General features: G+C 53.0%; 2 protein-coding genes and 1 pseudogene across 2 annotated transcripts; all 3 read right to left on the bottom strand.

The window, feature by feature from the left end:
- Positions 1 to 995: 995 nt before the first annotated feature.
- LOC142364269 (cyclin-Y-like protein 1) lies at positions 996 to 3,367 on the bottom strand (annotated as a pseudogene).
- Positions 3,368 to 7,495: 4,128 nt separating this feature from the next.
- LOC142364268 (cyclin-Y-like protein 1-B) lies at positions 7,496 to 9,333 on the bottom strand. Its single transcript, XM_075443577.1, is given in 9 exon segments — positions 7,496 to 7,628; positions 7,630 to 7,647; positions 7,649 to 7,736; positions 7,739 to 7,833; positions 7,835 to 8,199; positions 8,263 to 8,294; positions 8,527 to 8,559; positions 8,785 to 8,937; positions 9,309 to 9,333. Coding segments are annotated over 9 exon segments (942 nt in total).
- A 4,128-nt stretch (positions 9,334 to 13,461) lies between these two features.
- On the bottom strand, positions 13,462 to 15,299 carry LOC142364267 (cyclin-Y-like protein 1-B). Its single transcript, XM_075443576.1, is given in 9 exon segments — positions 13,462 to 13,594; positions 13,596 to 13,613; positions 13,615 to 13,702; positions 13,705 to 13,799; positions 13,801 to 14,165; positions 14,229 to 14,260; positions 14,493 to 14,525; positions 14,751 to 14,903; positions 15,275 to 15,299. Coding segments are annotated over 9 exon segments (942 nt in total).
- Between the last annotated feature and the right edge of the window lie 6,131 nt (positions 15,300 to 21,430).

The raw sequence follows: 21,430 nt of genomic DNA, 5'->3' as shown, positions 1-21,430 counted from the left end.
TAGGGGGCAGTGTTGCTGGTCACTGGGCTAGGACACAGGCTCCTCATGTACATGCCAATGCCAGATGCGCTTTTACAGCTCGTCAGCCTGTTGCTAAGTCAGGCAAGGGCCGAGACCTCACACCACATGGGTATTGCACTAAAGGGAGAGGGGTATAGAGGTTGCTCAGCCTTGAGATACAGGACAGTTGGACTGATCCAACCGAGCGTTAGTTCAGCTGAGGGCTGCCCTCTTCCCCTTGTTGGCCTTGCTGAGACCATTCCCAGCTAGTGCTGCTGGGAGGCTTCAGCCACATGAGCCATTTCATTTACCTGCCAACAATCTGTTCCTCTTGACCACTATTAGTAACTGCAGGCACATTCATCCTCTCTGGCAGCAGCTGGGGTTGTCTTGTCTCGAGAGGGAGGCACCTTAAAACTAATCCCATTGTGTTTTTTCGCTCTTGAACTTCAGCCATAGCAGTTGATGTAAAGGGATGCTGTAGCTTTTCTTCTCCTATCTATTGGTGTGGCAATGAACCAAAATAAATGCAGACAACGAAAAGCTCAACTGAGGCAGATCCTTGCATGGGGCATGCATGGCCCATCGTTCCCTTGTTCTCTGTGGCAAGAGAGCACAGAACTCAGCCTTGTGTCAGCAGGTGTGTCATGTACACCACTGCCCCAGCTTCAGCTGCGATAGGGTCAGTTTTCACAAGAAGCTAGGAGGGGAGGGCAATCGCTGCCAGGGGAGGGTAATCACTGCTCGGAGCTAGCTGGGCATTGGGCGGTGAGAAAATTGCACTGTGTGTTTCTTGCTTTCTATATTCTTTTTATCAGTATTATTGTTGTGACCGTTCTCTTTCTTTGCTGTTCTGTTAAAGTGTCTTTGCGCCAGCCCACAAGTTTTGCCTTTTTCTTGCCGGTCTCCTCCCCACCCCACCAGGAAGAGGAGCGATAGAGCGACTGCATGGTTCTTTGTTGCCAGCTGGGGCTAAGCAACAACATCCCACTGGATCATTGCCCTAATGTGTCACTGAGGACATTATACATTCCAGTGGGAGCTGGGCTTCTCCTCCTGCTATCTGGTATTATGAACAGGCACAGAGGGAGCTCCTCAAGCAAAACATCTCCATGAAAACTAGACCTAGTAGAGAGAGTCCAGCAGAGGTCTACAAAAGTGGTTAGGGCACGGGAGCATCTTTCTTATGAGAAAATACTGAGGGAGCTGGGCTTGTTTAGCCTGAAGAAGACTGAGAGGGGATCTCACAAATGCTTAGAAATATCTTAAGGGTGGGTATCAAGAGGATGTGGCCATACTCTTTTCCGGGGTGCCCAGTGACAGGACAAGGGGCAACAAGCACAGACTGATGCATAGAAAGTTCCACCTGAACACGAGGAAGAACTTGCTTAATTTGAGGGTGATGGAGCACTGGAAAAAACTGCCCAGAGGTGTCGTGGATTCTCCTTCTCTGGAGGTATTCAAACCCCTCCTGGACGATGTCCTGTGCAGCCTGCTCTAGTTGAACCTGCTTTGACATGTGGATTGGACTAGATGATCCCCAGAGGTCCCTTCCAAACCCTACCATTCTGTGATTCTATGATCCCTGCTTTAGAAGCCAGCGTTCTAGCTCCTAGGACTTTCTCCTTACAGCTACTAGGGTGTATATAAATCTCTACATAGCCTTTCCAAGTACACCAAATTGCATCTTCAACCGGGAAGCACTGAAACGGGTCTGAACCAACCAGGTGATGCGCTTGTGATCAGCGCCACGCCTGTAGTAGCCATCGGAACTTCTTCCTGTGGGAGAGGATGAGATTTTTCCTCAGAAAGATCCAATCCTCACTCTGAATCTCTGTCCTTTTCATGGTAGACTATTGGTAATGTCGCACTTTGTTGTGCTTCTGAGGTTAGGTTGACTGACTGTGCAGCTGTCTGCAAATATTGTTGAGCGTGAGGTGTATATTTCTGCAAGCTGCCCAGGAGAAACTTGGTTGATATGGCTCTTCCGCCTCTTGTCCGGCACATCTGTTTGAGATTTGTCTAGGAAGATTGTGCTTGCTCTGGGATGATCAGATGGATTAGAATCCAAGGCTGAATCACCTAGGAAGACCTGGTCACTGATGTGTTGGAGGTGGGGGCTGCCACTGCTGGGATGCAAGTCCTCTGACTCGGCCTCTGTTGATCCTGATCTGCTGCCTACTGCCACCACCTTGTGTGTGTCAAAGAGGACCAAAGGATTGGAGAACCTGTCCTGTGAGGAAAGACTGACGGAGTTCAGTCTTTTCTCCCTGAAGAACAGAAGGCTCAGGGGGACCGCATCACAGTCGTCCGCTGCTTTAAGAGCAGCTGCAAAGAGGAAAGAGGCTCACTCATTACAAGAAGCCACGTGGAGCAGATAAGGGGCAGTGACCAATCTCCATCAGCCAAGGACTGCAGTGCTGGGAAGGCCCTGGCCTGCATGTGAGGAGCAGTGGTGGTGTGATCAGAGCTCAGAGCACTTGGGGAGCCTGGGCAGCTTGGTATGGGCAAGGTCATCCCCAGCATTTGTGCTACGCTTGGGTTGGTACCTGTCCTGTACCTTGGTGTCCCTGGGGCGCGACCGATTCTCGACCTGTGGGGATACCTGTGAGCGTCACGCACACAGTGAGGAGGACCTGGAGATGCCTGGGTGCTGGCAACAGACTCCAGTGCTGGGACGGCAGGTCTTATCAAGGAGAAGGTGACGCCTTGATTTCTGGGCACAGCAAGAAGGTGCCCAGTGCCCAGTGAGATGAAGAAAGATGGTGCCTCAGCCCCAAAACCATAGGCTGGAGGAGAAGTGTGAGTGAAACTTCACATGGTTTGGGGGGGACTGTGTGCCTGAGCCACTGATTTGAGCCCAGCTGGCCAAGGCCTGTGATATGCAAAGTATTTTGGTCCAGCTGGTGCCCAAGAATATCAGGCAAAGCAAGAGGGCTGAGAATGGTCCAGCAGAGAGAGATGAGAGAAGCTGCTGAGCACAGAAAAGGGTCCCACTGTCACCACAATGTCCCAGTGGGAATGGAGGGGGCAACAGCTCTTGCACAGAGCCTTTCTGGAGTTGGTAGTGAGTCTGGCAGTGGTGGAGCCTGAGAAGCCCAGGCAAGCTGCCCCAGGCTTGGAGGAGACCAAGGACCAGAGAGCAGCCATGGGTGTCTGGGCACTGGGTACTCTCCTGGAGCTGCAGTGGCCCATGGGGCTGTTGGATTCACAAGGAGTGGTGACTCCATTGTGTGGCTGATACCAGTACCAGCTGGTGAAGTGCCTCAGCCCTGCAGATCTGGAGAGCAGTTGGGCCCTGCCAGGCGCTCAGGGACTATATGAGGTACCTACACCATTTACCTGTGCTCCTGTGTGCGGTGGCCATGGACCCGAGATGAGGCAATGGAAAGGAAGGAGAGGGGGAGATGAGGCTGTGGGCTGTCCCCAGGTATTATTGTCTCCATATCCCCACTTCTGCCACCCTTTGGAGCCATTGTCTGCTTGAGACTCCTCCCGCAGCACAGCTCCATCCAGGCCTAGAGGACATCCCTTCCCCAAGAGCCAGAGGGGCTGCTGACCCCATCCCTTGGCCTCCCACAGCCATGGGCTCCTCACTCCAGGACAGCAGTTGTTGGGCTCCCCATTGACAGAACATGCTCCAGGGCCCAGTGCTCCAGGCCCATCTGGGAACAGATGCAGCAAGGCTGACTGATGGCCATTGTCTGTGGAGTAGCCAGGAATGTCTTCCTCAGGTCCAAGACACGGGGCACACCAGGCAACCCAGTGCACTGAGTCCTACCCTCCTTTTCCTCTGGGACTAAGGGAGAGTCTTCTTTTACGCCTAACCTAATCCTCTCCAAACAATCACTTTTTTCCTGAGCAGACTGGAAGACCTGCCACAGAAGAGAGGAGGAGTCAGAGTCCCAGGTTTGGATGCAGCACGACTTTAATGAGTCTGAAAAAGAAAAGGAGGTGGCTCATAGGGAGCACCAGGGGCAGCCACTGAGATGCGGTGGAGCTTCAGCAGGGTGTCCATCTGCCTGCCCTGCAGAGGGAGGGAGGCCAACATGTCCCCGCCAAGCTGGTGCTGGGAGACAGTGACAGCAAGGCAAAGAGAGAGAGAAGAGTGGAAGCAGGAAAGATTGGCCGGAATCTCTAAATCCAATGCCCCAAAGCTCTATCTTCTGTCGAGCACCATGTTCTGAGGTCTTGGAGGTTCTTGCCCGAGGAAGCTGCCAGCAGCTTTAGCAGGGTCGACATCTGCTGCCACAGTAGCGGCTGGTAATGCAGGAGAGGTCAAAGCCTCCAGAAGAGATGGGCACTCCATCACAGCTGAGGATGCTGCCAACAGCGGCGGAGGTGGAGGATCCCACAACGGTGTTCTGTGGGAAGGAGCTGAGGATGGGTCCGGGCAGGGTCACCACCACGGCGGAGGGCTGGATGACGACATTGGAGCTCTGGCACTGCCTGACACAGGGCTCATTGCAGCTGTTGGCCAGCGGGGTCGGGCCGCAGGGCTGGCATGGCAGGCACGGGGTGCAGCAGGACATGTTCTGGGGCTGGAGGGGCACCTGTGAGAGAGGGCAGGGGGAAGCAGAAAACAGAAACACATGAGCAGCAGCACTGCACCCAACCTTGGGGAAGCCAAGGCCCCTACTTGCCCACCACAGGCTGTCCAGCTGAAAGCCCCAGGAACAACAACAGCTAAGCCCCAGGCTCTCTTAGGGGAAGACCTTCTCTCCCTTTCCCTCTCCCGTGAGAATCAGCAACCAGCCCTGGGCTAGGACAGCCCCTGTCAGCTGAGCCAGATATCAAGGAAAGAATTGGTCTTAGAGGAGGACGAGAAGAGGCCTCAGACTCACCTGATTCCCAACAAGAAGGAGGCAAGGGAAGTGAATGAGAGAGCCAAGAGTTGGGCTGCCTTTTGTAGTAGTCCTGCACTGCCTCAGGCCCAGAGGCAGCCTTTGGGGAAGTAATAATTTTCTGACAAGTTCACGTCAAATGCAGAGTGTCTCAGCTAATGGCATGGGCTGTGTCCTGGCTTCCTGCACTGCTGCCTTTTCATTTCCTGGCTGATGCCACGTGCTTCCCCATAGGAAGGCTTCTGTAATTTCCAGAATGAGAGTCTGTTGAATTTCCAGGACAGAAAGACATCATTGCAGGCAGAAGACTCAGCTCAAGTGCTGGTGGCACCCTGTGCGGGCAGGTGATGTGCACCTGGGTCATTCCTGTGGGCTTGTTTGTGGCAAAGCTGTCAGGAAATAGGCACCGCTCTCCTGCTTCTCGTCCACATGCCTAAGGACTCCCATGTATGAGGACATGCCACACCCTTTTCTCTTGCTCCTCCCACTTCTCTCTGGTGGTTGCTCCTTGCTGCATGCAGGTGGGCTTCTGCTGGGTGTGTTGGACGCTATAGCAACACTCACAATGCTGTTGGGAAAATTTTTCTGGGCTCATTGGCCTCTTTCCCTCCCTGTGCAGTCCCTGTACATTAGCAGGAGCATGTCTGGGGCCTGGTTTTCCCTGAGGCATTTGAGTCTGGTTCTGCCAGTGTGTCCCCAGCATCTCCTCAGCAGAGTCCACTCTCGCTGATATTTTCCTGCTTTTATGTGCGTTAGTGCTGGACTCTAGGCTGGCTTTATGTGAGCACACAGACTTTTGCATTATTCCGTGCAGGTGTGTATGAGCACATGTGTGTCTGTCTGTACTTGTGTGACCCTCCAAGAGGGCGTGTTCAGGTCATAGTAGGGAGACTTTTGCTTGGTGTGTTGACAAGATACCCAGAGTAGAAGGTTCCTCCTGACGTAATGAATGGAATCTACAGCTGACTGGTTATGGCTTCACCCTGGTACGGAGATTCACTGAGAACTAGCAATGAAATGCAGTGTCTGCGTCCTGCACCCATCGTTTCTTGCTTTGTGAAGGGAGAAAGGCCAAGCAAGCCTGCCCACTTCATGTAGACCTGTGTCACTGAGTGGAGCCCCTTAGGGGGCAGTGTTGCTGGTCACTGGGCTAGGACACAGGCTCCTCATGTACATGCCAATGCCAGATGCGCTTTTACAGCTCGTCAGCCTGTTGCTAAGTCAGGCAAGGGCCGAGACCTCACACCACATGGGTATTGCACTAAAGGGAGAGGGGTATAGAGGTTGCTCAGCCTTGAGATACAGGACAGTTGGACTGATCCAACCGAGTGTTAGTTCAGCTGAGGGCTGCCCTCTTCCCCTTGTTGGCCTTGCTGAGACCATTCCCAGCTAGTGCTGCTGGGAGGCTTCAGCCACATGAGCCATTTCATTTACCTGCCAACAATCTGTTCCTCTTGACCACTATTAGTAACTGCAGGCACATTCATCCTCTCTGGCAGCAGCTGGGGTTGTCTTGTCTCGAGAGGGAGACACCTTAAAACTAATCCCATTGTGTTTTTTCGCTCTTGAACTTCAGCCATAGCAGTTGATGTAAAGGGATGCTGTAGCTTTTCTTCTCCTATCTATTGGTGTGGCAATGAACCAAAATAAATGCAGACAACGAAAAGCTCAACTGAGGCAGATGCTTGCATGGGGCATGCATGGCCCATCGTTCCCTTGTTCTCTGTGGCAAGAGAGCACAGAACTCAGCCTTGTGTCAGCAGGTGTGTCATGTACACCACTGCCCCAGCTTCAGCTGCGATAGGGTTAGTTTTCACAAGAAGCTAGGAGGGGAGGGCAATCGCTGCCAGGGGAGGGTAATCACTGCTCGGAGCTAGCTGGCCATTGGGCGGTGAGAAAATTGCACTGTGTGTTTCTTGCTTTCTATATTCTTTTTATCAGTATTATTGTTGTGACCGTTCTCTTTCTTTGCTGTTCTGTTAAAGTGTCTTTACGCCAGCCCACAAGTTTTGCCTTTTTCTTGCCGGTCTCCTCCCCACCCCACCAGAAGAGGAGCGATAGAGCGACTGCATGGTTCTTTGTTGCCAGCTGGGGCTAAGCAACAACATCCCACTGGATCATTGCCCTAATGTGTCACTGAGGACATTATACATTCCAGTGGGAGCTGGGCTTCTCCTCCTGCTATCTGGTATTATGAACAGGCACAGAGGGAGCTCCTCAAGCAAAACATCTCCATGAAAACTAGACCTAGTAGAGAGAGTCCAGCAGAGGTCTACAAAAATGGTTAGGGCACGGGAGCATCTTTCTTATGAGAAAATACTGAGGGAGCTGGGCTTGTTTAGCCTGAAGAAGACTGAGAGGGGATCTCACAAATGCTTAGAAATATCTTAAGGGTGGGTATCAAGAGGATGTGGCCATACTCTTTTCCGGGGTGCCCAGTGACAGGACAAGGGGCAACAAGCACAGACTGATGCATAGAAAGTTCCACCTGAACACGAGGAAGAACTTGCTTAATTTGAGGGTGATGGAGCACTGGAAAAAACTGCCCAGAGGTGTCGTGGATTCTCCTTCTCTGAAGATATTCAAACGCCTCCTGGACGATGTCCTGTGCAGCCTGCTCTAGTTGAACCTGCTTTGACATGTGGATTGGACTAGATGATCCCCAGAGGTCCCTTCCAAACTTTACCATTCTGTGATTCTATGTTCCCTGCTTTAGAAGCCAGCGTTCTAGCTCCTAGGACTTTCTCCTTACAGCTACTAGGGTGTATATAAATCTCTACATAGCCTTTCCAAGTACACCAAATTGCATCTTCAACCGGGAAGCACTGAAACGGGTCTGAACCAACCAGGTGATGCGCTTGTGATCAGCGCCACGCCTGTAGTAGCCATCGGAACTTCTTCCTGTGGGAGAGGATGAGATTTTTCCTCAGAAAGATCCAATCCTCTCTCTGAATCTCTGTCCTTTTCATGGTAGACTATTGGTAATGTCGCACTTTGTTGTGCTTCTGAGGTTAGGTTGACTGACTGTGCAGCTGTCTGCAAATATTGTTGAGCGTGAGGTGTATATTTCTGCAAGCTGCCCAGGAGAAACTTGGTTGATATGGCTCTTCCGCCTCTTGTCCGGCACATCTGTTTGAGATTTGTCTAGGAAGATTGTGCTTGCTCTGGGATGATCAGATGGATTAGAATCCAAGGCTGAATCACCTAGGAAGACCTGGTCACTGATGTGTTGGAGGTGGGGGCTGCCACTGCTGGGATGCAAGTCCTCTGACTCGGCCTCTGTTGATCCTGATCTGCTGCCTACTGCCACCACCTTGTGTGTGTCAAAGAGGACCAAAGGATTGGAGAACCTGTCCTGTGAGGAAAGACTGACGGAGTTCAGTCTTTTCTCCCTGAAGAACAGAAGGCTCAGGGGGACCGCATCACAGTCGTCCGCTGCTTTAAGAGCAGCTGCAAAGAGGAAAGAGGCTCACTCATTACAAGAAGCCACGTGGAGCAGATAAGGGGCAGTGACCAATCTCCATCAGCCAAGGACTGCAGTGCTGGGAAGGCCCTGGCCTGCATGTGAGGAGCAGTGGTGGTGTGATCAGAGCTCAGAGCACTTGGGGAGCCTGGGCAGCTTGGTATGGGCAAGGTCATCCCCAGCATTTGTGCTACGCTTGGGTTGGTACCTGTCCTGTACCTTGGTGTCCCTGGGGCGCGACCGATTCTCGACCTGTGGGGATACCTGTGAGCGTCACGCACACAGTGAGGAGGACCTGGAGATGCCTGGGTGCTGGCAACAGACTCCAGTGCTGGGACGGCAGGTCTTATCAAGGAGAAGGTGACGCCTTGATTTCTGGGCACAGCAAGAAGGTGCCCAGTGCCCAGTGAGATGAAGAAAGATGGTGCCTCAGCCCCAAAACCATAGGCTGGAGGAGAAGTGTGAGTGAAACTTCACATGGTTTGGGGGGGACTGTGTGCCTGAGCCACTGATTTGAGCCCAGCTGGCCAAGGCCTGTGATATGCAAAGTATTTTGGTCCAGCTGGTGCCCAAGAATATCAGGCAAAGCAAGAGGGCTGAGAATGGTCCAGCAGAGAGAGATGAGAGAAGCTGCTGAGCACAGAAAAGGGTCCCACTGTCACCACAATGTCCCAGTGGGAATGGAGGGGGCAACAGCTCTTGCACAGAGCCTTTCTGGAGTTGGTAGTGAGTCTGGCAGTGGTGGAGCCTGAGAAGCCCAGGCAAGCTGCCCCAGGCTTGGAGGAGACCAAGGACCAGAGAGCAGCCATGGGTGTCTGGGCACTGGGTACTCTCCTGGAGCTGCAGTGGCCCATGGGGCTGTTGGATTCACAAGGAGTGGTGACTCCATTGTGTGGCTGATACCAGTACCAGCTGGTGAAGTGCCTCAGCCCTGCAGATCTGGAGAGCAGTTGGGCCCTGCCAGGCGCTCAGGGACTATATGAGGTACCTACACCATTTACCTGTGCTCCTGTGTGCGGTGGCCATGGACCCGAGATGAGGCAATGGAAAGGAAGGAGAGGGGGAGATGAGGCTGTGGGCTGTCCCCAGGTATTATTGTCTCCATATCCCCACTTCTGCCACCCTTTGGAGCCATTGTCTGCTTGAGACTCCTCCCGCAGCACAGCTCCATCCAGGCCTAGAGGACATCCCTTCCCCAAGAGCCAGAGGGGCTGCTGACCCCATCCCTTGGCCTCCCACAGCCATGGGCTCCTCACTCCAGGACAGCAGTTGTTGGGCTCCCCATTGACAGAACATGCTCCAGGGCCCAGTGCTCCAGGCCCATCTGGGAACAGATGCAGCAAGGCTGACTGATGGCCATTGTCTGTGGAGTAGCCAGGAATGTCTTCCTCAGGTCCAAGACACGGGGCACACCAGGCAACCCAGTGCACTGAGTCCTACCCTCCTTTTCCTCTGGGACTAAGGGAGAGTCTTCTTTTACGCCTAACCTAATCCTCTCCAAACAATCACTTTTTTCCTGAGCAGACTGGAAGACCTGCCACAGAAGAGAGGAGGAGTCAGAGTCCCAGGTTTGGATGCAGCACGACTTTAATGAGTCTGAAAAAGAAAAGGAGGTGGCTCATAGGGAGCACCAGGGGCAGCCACTGAGATGCGGTGGAGCTTCAGCAGGGTGTCCATCTGCCTGCCCTGCAGAGGGAGGGAGGCCAACATGTCCCCGCCAAGCTGGTGCTGGGAGACAGTGACAGCAAGGCAAAGAGAGAGAGAAGAGTGGAAGCAGGAAAGATTGGCCGGAATCTCTAAATCCAATGCCCCAAAGCTCTATCTTCTGTCGAGCACCATGTTCTGAGGTCTTGGAGGTTCTTGCCCGAGGAAGCTGCCAGCAGCTTTAGCAGGGTCGACATCTGCTGCCACAGTAGCGGCTGGTAATGCAGGAGAGGTCAAAGCCTCCAGAAGAGATGGGCACTCCATCACAGCTGAGGATGCTGCCAACAGCGGCGGAGGTGGAGGATCCCACAACGGTGTTCTGTGGGAAGGAGCTGAGGATGGGTCCGGGCAGGGTCACCACCACGGCGGAGGGCTGGATGACGACATTGGAGCTCTGGCACTGCCTGACACAGGGCTCATTGCAGCTGTTGGCCAGCGGGGTCGGGCCGCAGGGCTGGCATGGCAGGCACGGGGTGCAGCAGGACATGTTCTGGGGCTGGAGGGGCACCTGTGAGAGAGGGCAGGGGGAAGCAGAAAACAGAAACACATGAGCAGCAGCACTGCACCCAACCTTGGGGAAGCCAAGGCCCCTACTTGCCCACCACAGGCTGTCCAGCTGAAAGCCCCAGGAACAACAACAGCTAAGCCCCAGGCTCTCTTAGGGGAAGACCTTCTCTCCCTTTCCCTCTCCCGTGAGAATCAGCAACCAGCCCTGGGCTAGGACAGCCCCTGTCAGCTGAGCCAGATATCAAGGAAAGAATTGGTCTTAGAGGAGGACGAGAAGAGGCCTCAGACTCACCTGATTCCCAACAAGAAGGAGGCAAGGGAAGTGAATGAGAGAGCCAAGAGTTGGGCTGCCTTTTGTAGTAGTCCTGCACTGCCTCAGGCCCAGAGGCAGCCTTTGGGGAAGTAATAATTTTCTGACAAGTTCACGTCAAATGCAGAGTGTCTCAGCTAATGGCATGGGCTGTGTCCTGGCTTCCTGCACTGCTGCCTTTTCATTTCCTGGCTGATGCCACGTGCTTCCCCATAGGAAGGCTTCTGTAATTTCCAGAATGAGAGTCTGTTGAATTTCCAGGACAGAAAGACATCATTGCAGGCAGAAGACTCAGCTCAAGTGCTGGTGGCACCCTGTGCGGGCAGGTGATGTGCACCTGGGTCATTCCTGTGGGCTTGTTTGTGGCAAAGCTGTCAGGAAATAGGCACCGCTCTCCTGCTTCTCGTCCACATGCCTAAGGACTCCCATGTATGAGGACATGCCACACCCTTTTCTCTTGCTCCTCCCACTTCTCTCTGGTGGTTGCTCCTTGCTGCATGCAGGTGGGCTTCTGCTGGGTGTGTTGGACGCTATAGCAACACTCACAATGCTGTTGGGAAAATTTTTCTGGGCTCATTGGCCTCTTTCCCTCCCTGTGCAGTCCCTGTACATTAGCAGGAGCATGTCTGGGGCCTGGTTTTCCCTGAGGCATTTGAGTCTGGTTCTGCCAGTGTGTCCCCAGCATCTCCTCAGCAGAGTCCACTCTCGCTGATATTTTCCTGCTTTTATGTGCGTTAGTGCTGGACTCTAGGCTGGCTTTATGTGAGCACACAGACTTTTGCATTATTCCGTGCAGGTGTGTATGAGCACATGTGTGTCTGTCTGTACTTGTGTGACCCTCCAAGAGGGCGTGTTCAGGTCATAGTAGGGAGACTTTTGCTTGGTGTGTTGACAAGATACCCAGAGTAGAAGGTTCCTCCTGACGTAATGAATGGAATCTACAGCTGACTGGTTATGGCTTCACCCTGGTACGGAGATTCACTGAGAACTAGCAATGAAATGCAGTGTCTGCGTCCTGCACCCATCGTTTCTTGCTTTGTGAAGGGAGAAAGGCCAAGCAAGCCTGCCCACTTCATGTAGACCTGTGTCACTGAGTGGAGCCCCTTAGGGGGCAGTGTTGCTGGTCACTGGGCTAGGACACAGGCTCCTCATGTACATGCCAATGCCAGATGCGCTTTTACAGCTCGTCAGCCTGTTGCTAAGTCAGGCAAGGGCCGAGACCTCACACCACATGGGTATTGCACTAAAGGGAGAGGGGTATAGAGGTTGCTCAGCCTTGAGATACAGGACAGTTGGACTGATCCAACCGAGTGTTAGTTCAGCTGAGGGCTGCCCTCTTCCCCTTGTTGGCCTTGCTGAGACCATTCCCAGCTAGTGCTGCTGGGAGGCTTCAGCCACATGAGCCATTTCATTTACCTGCCAACAATCTGTTCCTCTTGACCACTATTAGTAACTGCAGGCACATTCATCCTCTCTGGCAGCAGCTGGGGTTGTCTTGTCTCGAGAGGGAGACACCTTAAAACTAATCCCATTGTGTTTTTTCGCTCTTGAACTTCAGCCATAGCAGTTGATGTAAAGGGATGCTGTAGCTTTTCTTCTCCTATCTATTGGTGTGGCAATGAACCAAAATAAATGCAGACAACGAAAAGCTCAACTGAGGCAGATGCTTGCATGGGGCATGCATGGCCCATCGTTCCCTTGTTCTCTGTGGCAAGAGAGCACAGAACTCAGCCTTGTGTCAGCAGGTGTGTCATGTACACCACTGCCCCAGCTTCAGCTGCGATAGGGTTAGTTTTCACAAGAAGCTAGGAGGGGAGGGCAATCGCTGCCAGGGGAGGGTAATCACTGCTCGGAGCTAGCTGGCCATTGGGCGGTGAGAAAATTGCACTGTGTGTTTCTTGCTTTCTATATTCTTTTTATCAGTATTATTGTTGTGACCGTTCTCTTTCTTTGCTGTTCTGTTAAAGTGTCTTTACGCCAGCCCACAAGTTTTGCCTTTTTCTTGCCGGTCTCCTCCCCACCCCACCAGAAGAGGAGCGATAGAGCGACTGCATGGTTCTTTGTTGCCAGCTGGGGCTAAGCAACAACATCCCACTGGATCATTGCCCTAATGTGTCACTGAGGACATTATACATTCCAGTGGGAGCTGGGCTTCTCCTCCTGCTATCTGGTATTATGAACAGGCACAGAGGGAGCTCCTCAAGCAAAACATCTCCATGAAAACTAGACCTAGTAGAGAGAGTCCAGCAGAGGTCTACAAAAATGGTTAGGGCACGGGAGCATCTTTCTTATGAGAAAATACTGAGGGAGCTGGGCTTGTTTAGCCTGAAGAAGACTGAGAGGGGATCTCACAAATGCTTAGAAATATCTTAAGGGTGGGTATCAAGAGGATGTGGCCATACTCTTTTCCGGGGTGCCCAGTGACAGGACAAGGGGCAACAAGCACAGACTGATGCATAGAAAGTTCCACCTGAACACGAGGAAGAACTTGCTTAATTTGAGGGTGATGGAGCACTGGAAAAAACTGCCCAGAGGTGTCGTGGATTCTCCTTCTCTGAAGATATTCAAACGCCTCCTGGACGATGTCCTGTGCAGCCTGCTCTAGTTGAACCTGCTTTGACATGTGGATTGGACTAGATGATCCCCAGAGGTCCCTTCCAAACTTTACCATTCTGTGATTCTATGTTCCCTGCTTTAGAAGCCAGCGTTCTAGCTCCTAGGACTTTCTCCTTACAGCTACTAGGGTGTATATAAATCTCTACATAGCCTTTCCAAGTACACCAAATTGCATCTTCAACCGGGAAGCACTGAAACGGGTCTGAACCAACCAGGTGATGCGCTTGTGATCAGCGCCACGCCTGTAGTAGCCATCGGAACTTCTTCCTGTGGGAGAGGATGAGATTTTTCCTCAGAAAGATCCAATCCTCTCTCTGAATCTCTGTCCTTTTCATGGTAGACTATTGGTAATGTCGCACTTTGTTGTGCTTCTGAGGTTAGGTTGACTGACTGTGCAGCTGTCTGCAAATATTGTTGAGCGTGAGGTGTATATTTCTGCAAGCTGCCCAGGAGAAACTTGGTTGATATGGCTCTTCCGCCTCTTGTCCGGCACATCTGTTTGAGATTTGTCTAGGAAGATTGTGCTTGCTCTGGGATGATCAGATGGATTAGAATCCAAGGCTGAATCACCTAGGAAGACCTGGTCACTGATGTGTTGGAGGTGGGGGCTGCCACTGCTGGGATGCAAGTCCTCTGACTCGGCCTCTGTTGATCCTGATCTGCTGCCTACTGCCACCACCTTGTGTGTGTCAAAGAGGACCAAAGGATTGGAGAACCTGTCCTGTGAGGAAAGACTGACGGAGTTCAGTCTTTTCTCCCTGAAGAACAGAAGGCTCAGGGGGACCGCATCACAGTCGTCCGCTGCTTTAAGAGCAGCTGCAAAGAGGAAAGAGGCTCACTCATTACAAGAAGCCACGTGGAGCAGATAAGGGGCAGTGACCAATCTCCATCAGCCAAGGACTGCAGTGCTGGGAAGGCCCTGGCCTGCATGTGAGGAGCAGTGGTGGTGTGATCAGAGCTCAGAGCACTTGGGGAGCCTGGGCAGCTTGGTATGGGCAAGGTCATCCCCAGCATTTGTGCTACGCTTGGGTTGGTACCTGTCCTGTACCTTGGTGTCCCTGGGGCGCGACCGATTCTCGACCTGTGGGGATACCTGTGAGCGTCACGCACACAGTGAGGAGGACCTGGAGATGCCTGGGTGCTGGCAACAGACTCCAGTGCTGGGACGGCAGGTCTTATCAAGGAGAAGGTGACGCCTTGATTTCTGGGCACAGCAAGAAGGTGCCCAGTGCCCAGTGAGATGAAGAAAGATGGTGCCTCAGCCCCAAAACCATAGGCTGGAGGAGAAGTGTGAGTGAAACTTCACATGGTTTGGGGGGGACTGTGTGCCTGAGCCACTGATTTGAGCCCAGCTGGCCAAGGCCTGTGATATGCAAAGTATTTTGGTCCAGCTGGTGCCCAAGAATATCAGGCAAAGCAAGAGGGCTGAGAATGGTCCAGCAGAGAGAGATGAGAGAAGCTGCTGAGCACAGAAAAGGGTCCCACTGTCACCACAATGTCCCAGTGGGAATGGAGGGGGCAACAGCTCTTGCACAGAGCCTTTCTGGAGTTGGTAGTGAGTCTGGCAGTGGTGGAGCCTGAGAAGCCCAGGCAAGCTGCCCCAGGCTTGGAGGAGACCAAGGACCAGAGAGCAGCCATGGGTGTCTGGGCACTGGGTACTCTCCTGGAGCTGCAGTGGCCCATGGGGCTGTTGGATTCACAAGGAGTGGTGACTCCATTGTGTGGCTGATACCAGTACCAGCTGGTGAAGTGCCTCAGCCCTGCAGATCTGGAGAGCAGTTGGGCCCTGCCAGGCGCTCAGGGACTATATGAGGTACCTACACCATTTACCTGTGCTCCTGTGTGCGGTGGCCATGGACCCGAGATGAGGCAATGGAAAGGAAGGAGAGGGGGAGATGAGGCTGTGGGCTGTCCCCAGGTATTATTGTCTCCATATCCCCACTTCTGCCACCCTTTGGAGCCATTGTCTGCTTGAGACTCCTCCCGCAGCACAGCTCCATCCAGGCCTAGAGGACATCCCTTCCCCAAGAGCCAGAGGGGCTGCTGACCCCATCCCTTGGCCTCCCACAGCCATGGGCTCCTCACTCCAGGACAGCAGTTGTTGGGCTCCCCATTGACAGAACATGCTCCAGGGCCCAGTGCTCCAGGCCCATCTGGGAACAGATGCAGCAAGGCTGACTGATGGCCATTGTCTGTGGAGTAGCCAGGAATGTCTTCCTCAGGTCCAAGACACGGGGCACACCAGGCAACCCAGTGCACTGAGTCCTACCCTCCTTTTCCTCTGGGACTAAGGGAGAGTCTTCTTTTACGCCTAACCTAATCCTCTCCAAACAATCACTTTTTTCCTGAGCAGACTGGAAGACCTGCCACAGAAGAGAGGAGGAGTCAGAGTCCCAGGTTTGGATGCAGCACGACTTTAATGAGTCTGAAAAAGAAAAGGAGGTGGCTCATAGGGAGCACCAGGGGCAGCCACTGAGATGCGGTGGAGCTTCAGCAGGGTGTCCATCTGCCTGCCCTGCAGAGGGAGGGAGGCCAACATGTCCCCGCCAAGCTGGTGCTGGGAGACAGTGACAGCAAGGCAAAGAGAGAGAGAAGAGTGGAAGCAGGAAAGATTGGCCGGAATCTCTAAATCCAATGCCCCAAAGCTCTATCTTCTGTCGAGCACCATGTTCTGAGGTCTTGGAGGTTCTTGCCCGAGGAAGCTGCCAGCAGCTTTAGCAGGGTCGACATCTGCTGCCACAGTAGCGGCTGGTAATGCAGGAGAGGTCAAAGCCTCCAGAAGAGATGGGCACTCCATCACAGCTGAGGATGCTGCCAACAGCGGCGGAGGTGGAGGATCCCACAACGGTGTTCTGTGGGAAGGAGCTGAGGATGGGTCCGGGCAGGGTCACCACCACGGCGGAGGGCTGGATGACGACATTGGAGCTCTGGCACTGCCTGACACAGGGCTCATTGCAGCTGTTGGCCAGCGGGGTCGGGCCGCAGGGCTGGCATGGCAGGCACGGGGTGCAGCAGGACATGTTCTGGGGCTGGAGGGGCACCTGTGAGAGAGGGCAGGGGGAAGCAGAAAACAGAAACACATGAGCAGCAGCACTGCACCCAACCTTGGGGAAGCCAAGGCCCCTACTTGCCCACCACAGGCTGTCCAGCTGAAAGCCCCAGGAACAACAACAGCTAAGCCCCAGGCTCTCTTAGGGGAAGACCTTCTCTCCCTTTCCCTCTCCCGTGAGAATCAGCAACCAGCCCTGGGCTAGGACAGCCCCTGTCAGCTGAGCCAGATATCAAGGAAAGAATTGGTCTTAGAGGAGGACGAGAAGAGGCCTCAGACTCACCTGATTCCCAACAAGAAGGAGGCAAGGGAAGTGAATGAGAGAGCCAAGAGTTGGGCTGCCTTTTGTAGTAGTCCTGCACTGCCTCAGGCCCAGAGGCAGCCTTTGGGGAAGTAATAATTTTCTGACAAGTTCACGTCAAATGCAGAGTGTCTCAGCTAATGGCATGGGCTGTGTCCTGGCTTCCTGCACTGCTGCCTTTTCATTTCCTGGCTGATGCCACGTGCTTCCCCATAGGAAGGCTTCTGTAATTTCCAGAATGAGAGTCTGTTGAATTTCCAGGACAGAAAGACATCATTGCAGGCAGAAGACTCAGCTCAAGTGCTGGTGGCACCCTGTGCGGGCAGGTGATGTGCACCTGGGTCATTCCTGTGGGCTTGTTTGTGGCAAAGCTGTCAGGAAATAGGCACCGCTCTCCTGCTTCTCGTCCACATGCCTAAGGACTCCCATGTATGAGGACATGCCACACCCTTTTCTCTTGCTCCTCCCACTTCTCTCTGGTGGTTGCTCCTTGCTGCATGCAGGTGGGCTTCTGCTGGGTGTGTTGGACGCTATAGCAACACTCACAATGCTGTTGGGAAAATTTTTCTGGGCTCATTGGCCTCTTTCCCTCCCTGTGCAGTCCCTGTACATTAGCAGGAGCATGTCTGGGGCCTGGTTTTCCCTGAGGCATTTGAGTCTGGTTCTGCCAGTGTGTCCCCAGCATCTCCTCAGCAGAGTCCACTCTCGCTGATATTTTCCTGCTTTTATGTGCGTTAGTGCTGGACTCTAGGCTGGCTTTATGTGAGCACACAGACTTTTGCATTATTCCGTGCAGGTGTGTATGAGCACATGTGTGTCTGTCTGTACTTGTGTGACCCTCCAAGAGGGCGTGTTCAGGTCATAGTAGGGAGACTTTTGCTTGGTGTGTTGACAAGATACCCAGAGTAGAAGGTTCCTCCTGACGTAATGAATGGAATCTACAGCTGACTGGTTATGGCTTCACCCTGGTACGGAGATTCACTGAGAACTAGCAATGAAATGCAGTGTCTGCGTCCTGCACCCATCGTTTCTTGCTTTGTGAAGGGAGAAAGGCCAAGCAAGCCTGCCCACTTCATGTAGACCTGTGTCACTGAGTGGAGCCCCTTAGGGGGCAGTGTTGCTGGTCACTGGGCTAGGACACAGGCTCCTCATGTACATGCCAATGCCAGATGCGCTTTTACAGCTCGTCAGCCTGTTGCTAAGTCAGGCAAGGGCCGAGACCTCACACCACATGGGTATTGCACTAAAGGGAGAGGGGTATAGAGGTTGCTCAGCCTTGAGATACAGGACAGTTGGACTGATCCAACCGAGTGTTAGTTCAGCTGAGGGCTGCCCTCTTCCCCTTGTTGGCCTTGCTGAGACCATTCCCAGCTAGTGCTGCTGGGAGGCTTCAGCCACATGAGCCATTTCATTTACCTGCCAACAATCTGTTCCTCTTGACCACTATTAGTAACTGCAGGCACATTCATCCTCTCTGGCAGCAGCTGGGGTTGTCTTGTCTCGAGAGGGAGACACCTTAAAACTAATCCCATTGTGTTTTTTCGCTCTTGAACTTCAGCCATAGCAGTTGATGTAAAGGGATGCTGTAGCTTTTCTTCTCCTATCTATTGGTGTGGCAATGAACCAAAATAAATGCAGACAACGAAAAGCTCAACTGAGGCAGATGCTTGCATGGGGCATGCATGGCCCATCGTTCCCTTGTTCTCTGTGGCAAGAGAGCACAGAACTCAGCCTTGTGTCAGCAGGTGTGTCATGTACACCACTGCCCCAGCTTCAGCTGCGATAGGGTTAGTTTTCACAAGAAGCTAGGAGGGGAGGGCAATCGCTGCCAGGGGAGGGTAATCACTGCTCGGAGCTAGCTGGCCATTGGGCGGTGAGAAAATTGCACTGTGTGTTTCTTGCTTTCTATATTCTTTTTATCAGTATTATTGTTGTGACCGTTCTCTTTCTTTGCTGTTCTGTTAAAGTGTCTTTACGCCAGCCCACAAGTTTTGCCTTTTTCTTGCCGGTCTCCTCCCCACCCCACCAGAAGAGGAGCGATAGAGCGACTGCATGGTTCTTTGTTGCCAGCTGGGGCTAAGCAACAACATCCCACTGGATCATTGCCCTAATGTGTCACTGAGGACATTATACATTCCAGTGGGAGCTGGGCTTCTCCTCCTGCTATCTGGTATTATGAACAGGCACAGAGGGAGCTCCTCAAGCAAAACATCTCCATGAAAACTAGACCTAGTAGAGAGAGTCCAGCAGAGGTCTACAAAAATGGTTAGGGCACGGGAGCATCTTTCTTATGAGAAAATACTGAGGGAGCTGGGCTTGTTTAGCCTGAAGAAGACTGAGAGGGGATCTCACAAATGCTTAGAAATATCTTAAGGGTGGGTATCAAGAGGATGTGGCCATACTCTTTTCCGGGGTGCCCAGTGACAGGACAAGGGGCAACAAGCACAGACTGATGCATAGAAAGTTCCACCTGAACACGAGGAAGAACTTGCTTAATTTGAGGGTGATGGAGCACTGGAAAAAACTGCCCAGAGGTGTCGTGGATTCTCCTTCTCTGAAGATATTCAAACGCCTCCTGGACGATGTCCTGTGCAGCCTGCTCTAGTTGAACCTGCTTTGACATGTGGATTGGACTAGATGATCCCCAGAGGTCCCTTCCAAACTTTACCATTCTGTGATTCTATGTTCCCTGCTTTAGAAGCCAGCGTTCTAGCTCCTAGGACTTTCTCCTTACAGCTACTAGGGTGTATATAAATCTCTACATAGCCTTTCCAAGTACACCAAATTGCATCTTCAACCGGGAAGCACTGAAACGGGTCTGAACCAACCAGGTGATGCGCTTGTGATCAGCGCCACGCCTGTAGTAGCCATCGGAACTTCTTCCTGTGGGAGAGGATGAGATTTTTCCTCAGAAAGATCCAATCCTCTCTCTGAATCTCTGTCCTTTTCATGGTAGACTATTGGTAATGTCGCACTTTGTTGTGCTTCTGAGGTTAGGTTGACTGACTGTGCAGCTGTCTGCAAATATTGTTGAGCGTGAGGTGTATATTTCTGCAAGCTGCCCAGGAGAAACTTGGTTGATATGGCTCTTCCGCCTCTTGTCCGGCACATCTGTTTGAGATTTGTCTAGGAAGATTGTGCTTGCTCTGGGATGATCAGATGGATTAGAATCCAAGGCTGAATCACCTAGGAAGACCTGGTCACTGATGTGTTGGAGGTGGGGGCTGCCACTGCTGGGATGCAAGTCCTCTGACTCGGCCTCTGTTGATCCTGATCTGCTGCCTACTGCCACCACCTTGTGTGTGTCAAAGAGGACCAAAGGATTGGAGAACCTGTCCTGTGAGGAAAGACTGACGGAGTTCAGTCTTTTCTCCCTGAAGAACAGAAGGCTCAGGGGGACCGCATCACAGTCGTCCGCTGCTTTAAGAGCAGCTGCAAAGAGGAAAGAGGCTCACTCATCACAAGAAGCCACGTGGAGCAGATAAGGGGCAGTGACCAATCTCCATCAGCCAAGGACTGCAGTGCTGGGAAGGCCCTGGCCTGCATGTGAGGAGCAGTGGTGGTGTGATCAGAGCTCAGAGCACTTGGGGAGCCTGGGCAGCTTGGTATGGGCAAGGTCATCCCCAGCATTTGTGCTACGCTTGGGTTGGTACCTGTCCTGTACCTTGGTGTCCCTGGGGCGCGACCGATTCTCGACCTGTGGGGATACCTGTGAGCGTCACGCACACAGTGAGGAGGACCTGGAGATGCCTGGGTGCTGGCAACTGACTCCAGTGCTGGGACGGCAGGTCTTATCAAGGAGAAGGTGACGCCTTGATTTCTGGGCACAGCAAGAAGGTGCCCAGTGCCCAGTGAGATGAAGAAAGATGGTGCCTCAGCCCCAAAACCATAGGCTGGAGGAGAAGTGTGAGTGAAACTTCACATGGTTTGGGGGGGACTGTGTGCCTGAGCCACTGATTTGAGCCCAGCTGGCCAAGGCCTGTGATATGCAAAGTATTTTGGTCCAGCTGGTGCCCAAGAATACCAGGCAAAGCAAGAGGGCTGAGAATGGTCCAGCAGAGAGAGATGAGAGAAGCTGCTGAGCACAGAAAAGGGTCCCACTGTCACCACAATGTCCCAGTGGGAATGGAGGGGGCAACAGCTCTTGCACAGAGCCTTTCTGGAGTTGGTAGTGAGTCTGGCAGTGGTGGAGCCTGAGAAGCCCAGGCAAGCTGCCCCAGGCTTGGAGGAGACCAAGGACCAGAGAGCAGCCATGGGTGTCTGGGCACTGGGTACTCTCCTGGAGCTGCAGTGGCCCATGGGGCTGCTGGATTCACAAGGAGTGGTGACTCCATTGTGTGCCTGATACCAGTATCAGCTGGTGAATTGCCTCAGCCCTGCAGATCTGGAGAGCAGTTGGGCCCTGCCAGGCGCTCAGGGACTGACTATATGAGGTACCTACACCATTTACCTGTGCTCCTGTGTGCGGTGGCCATGGACCCGAGATGAGGCAATGGAAAGGAAGGAGAGGGGGAGATGAGGCTGTGGGCTGTCCCCAGGTATTATTGTCTCCATATCCCCACTTCTGCCACCCTTTGGAGCCATTGTCTGCTTGAGACTCCTCCCGCAGCACAGCTCCATCCAGGCCTAGAGGACA

This window comes from Opisthocomus hoazin, chromosome 26 (assembly GCF_030867145.1).
Source record: "Opisthocomus hoazin isolate bOpiHoa1 chromosome 26, bOpiHoa1.hap1, whole genome shotgun sequence".
Taxonomy (NCBI): Eukaryota; Metazoa; Chordata; class Aves; order Opisthocomiformes; family Opisthocomidae; genus Opisthocomus; species Opisthocomus hoazin.
This window is presented reverse-complemented; position numbering and strand designations above follow the sequence as displayed.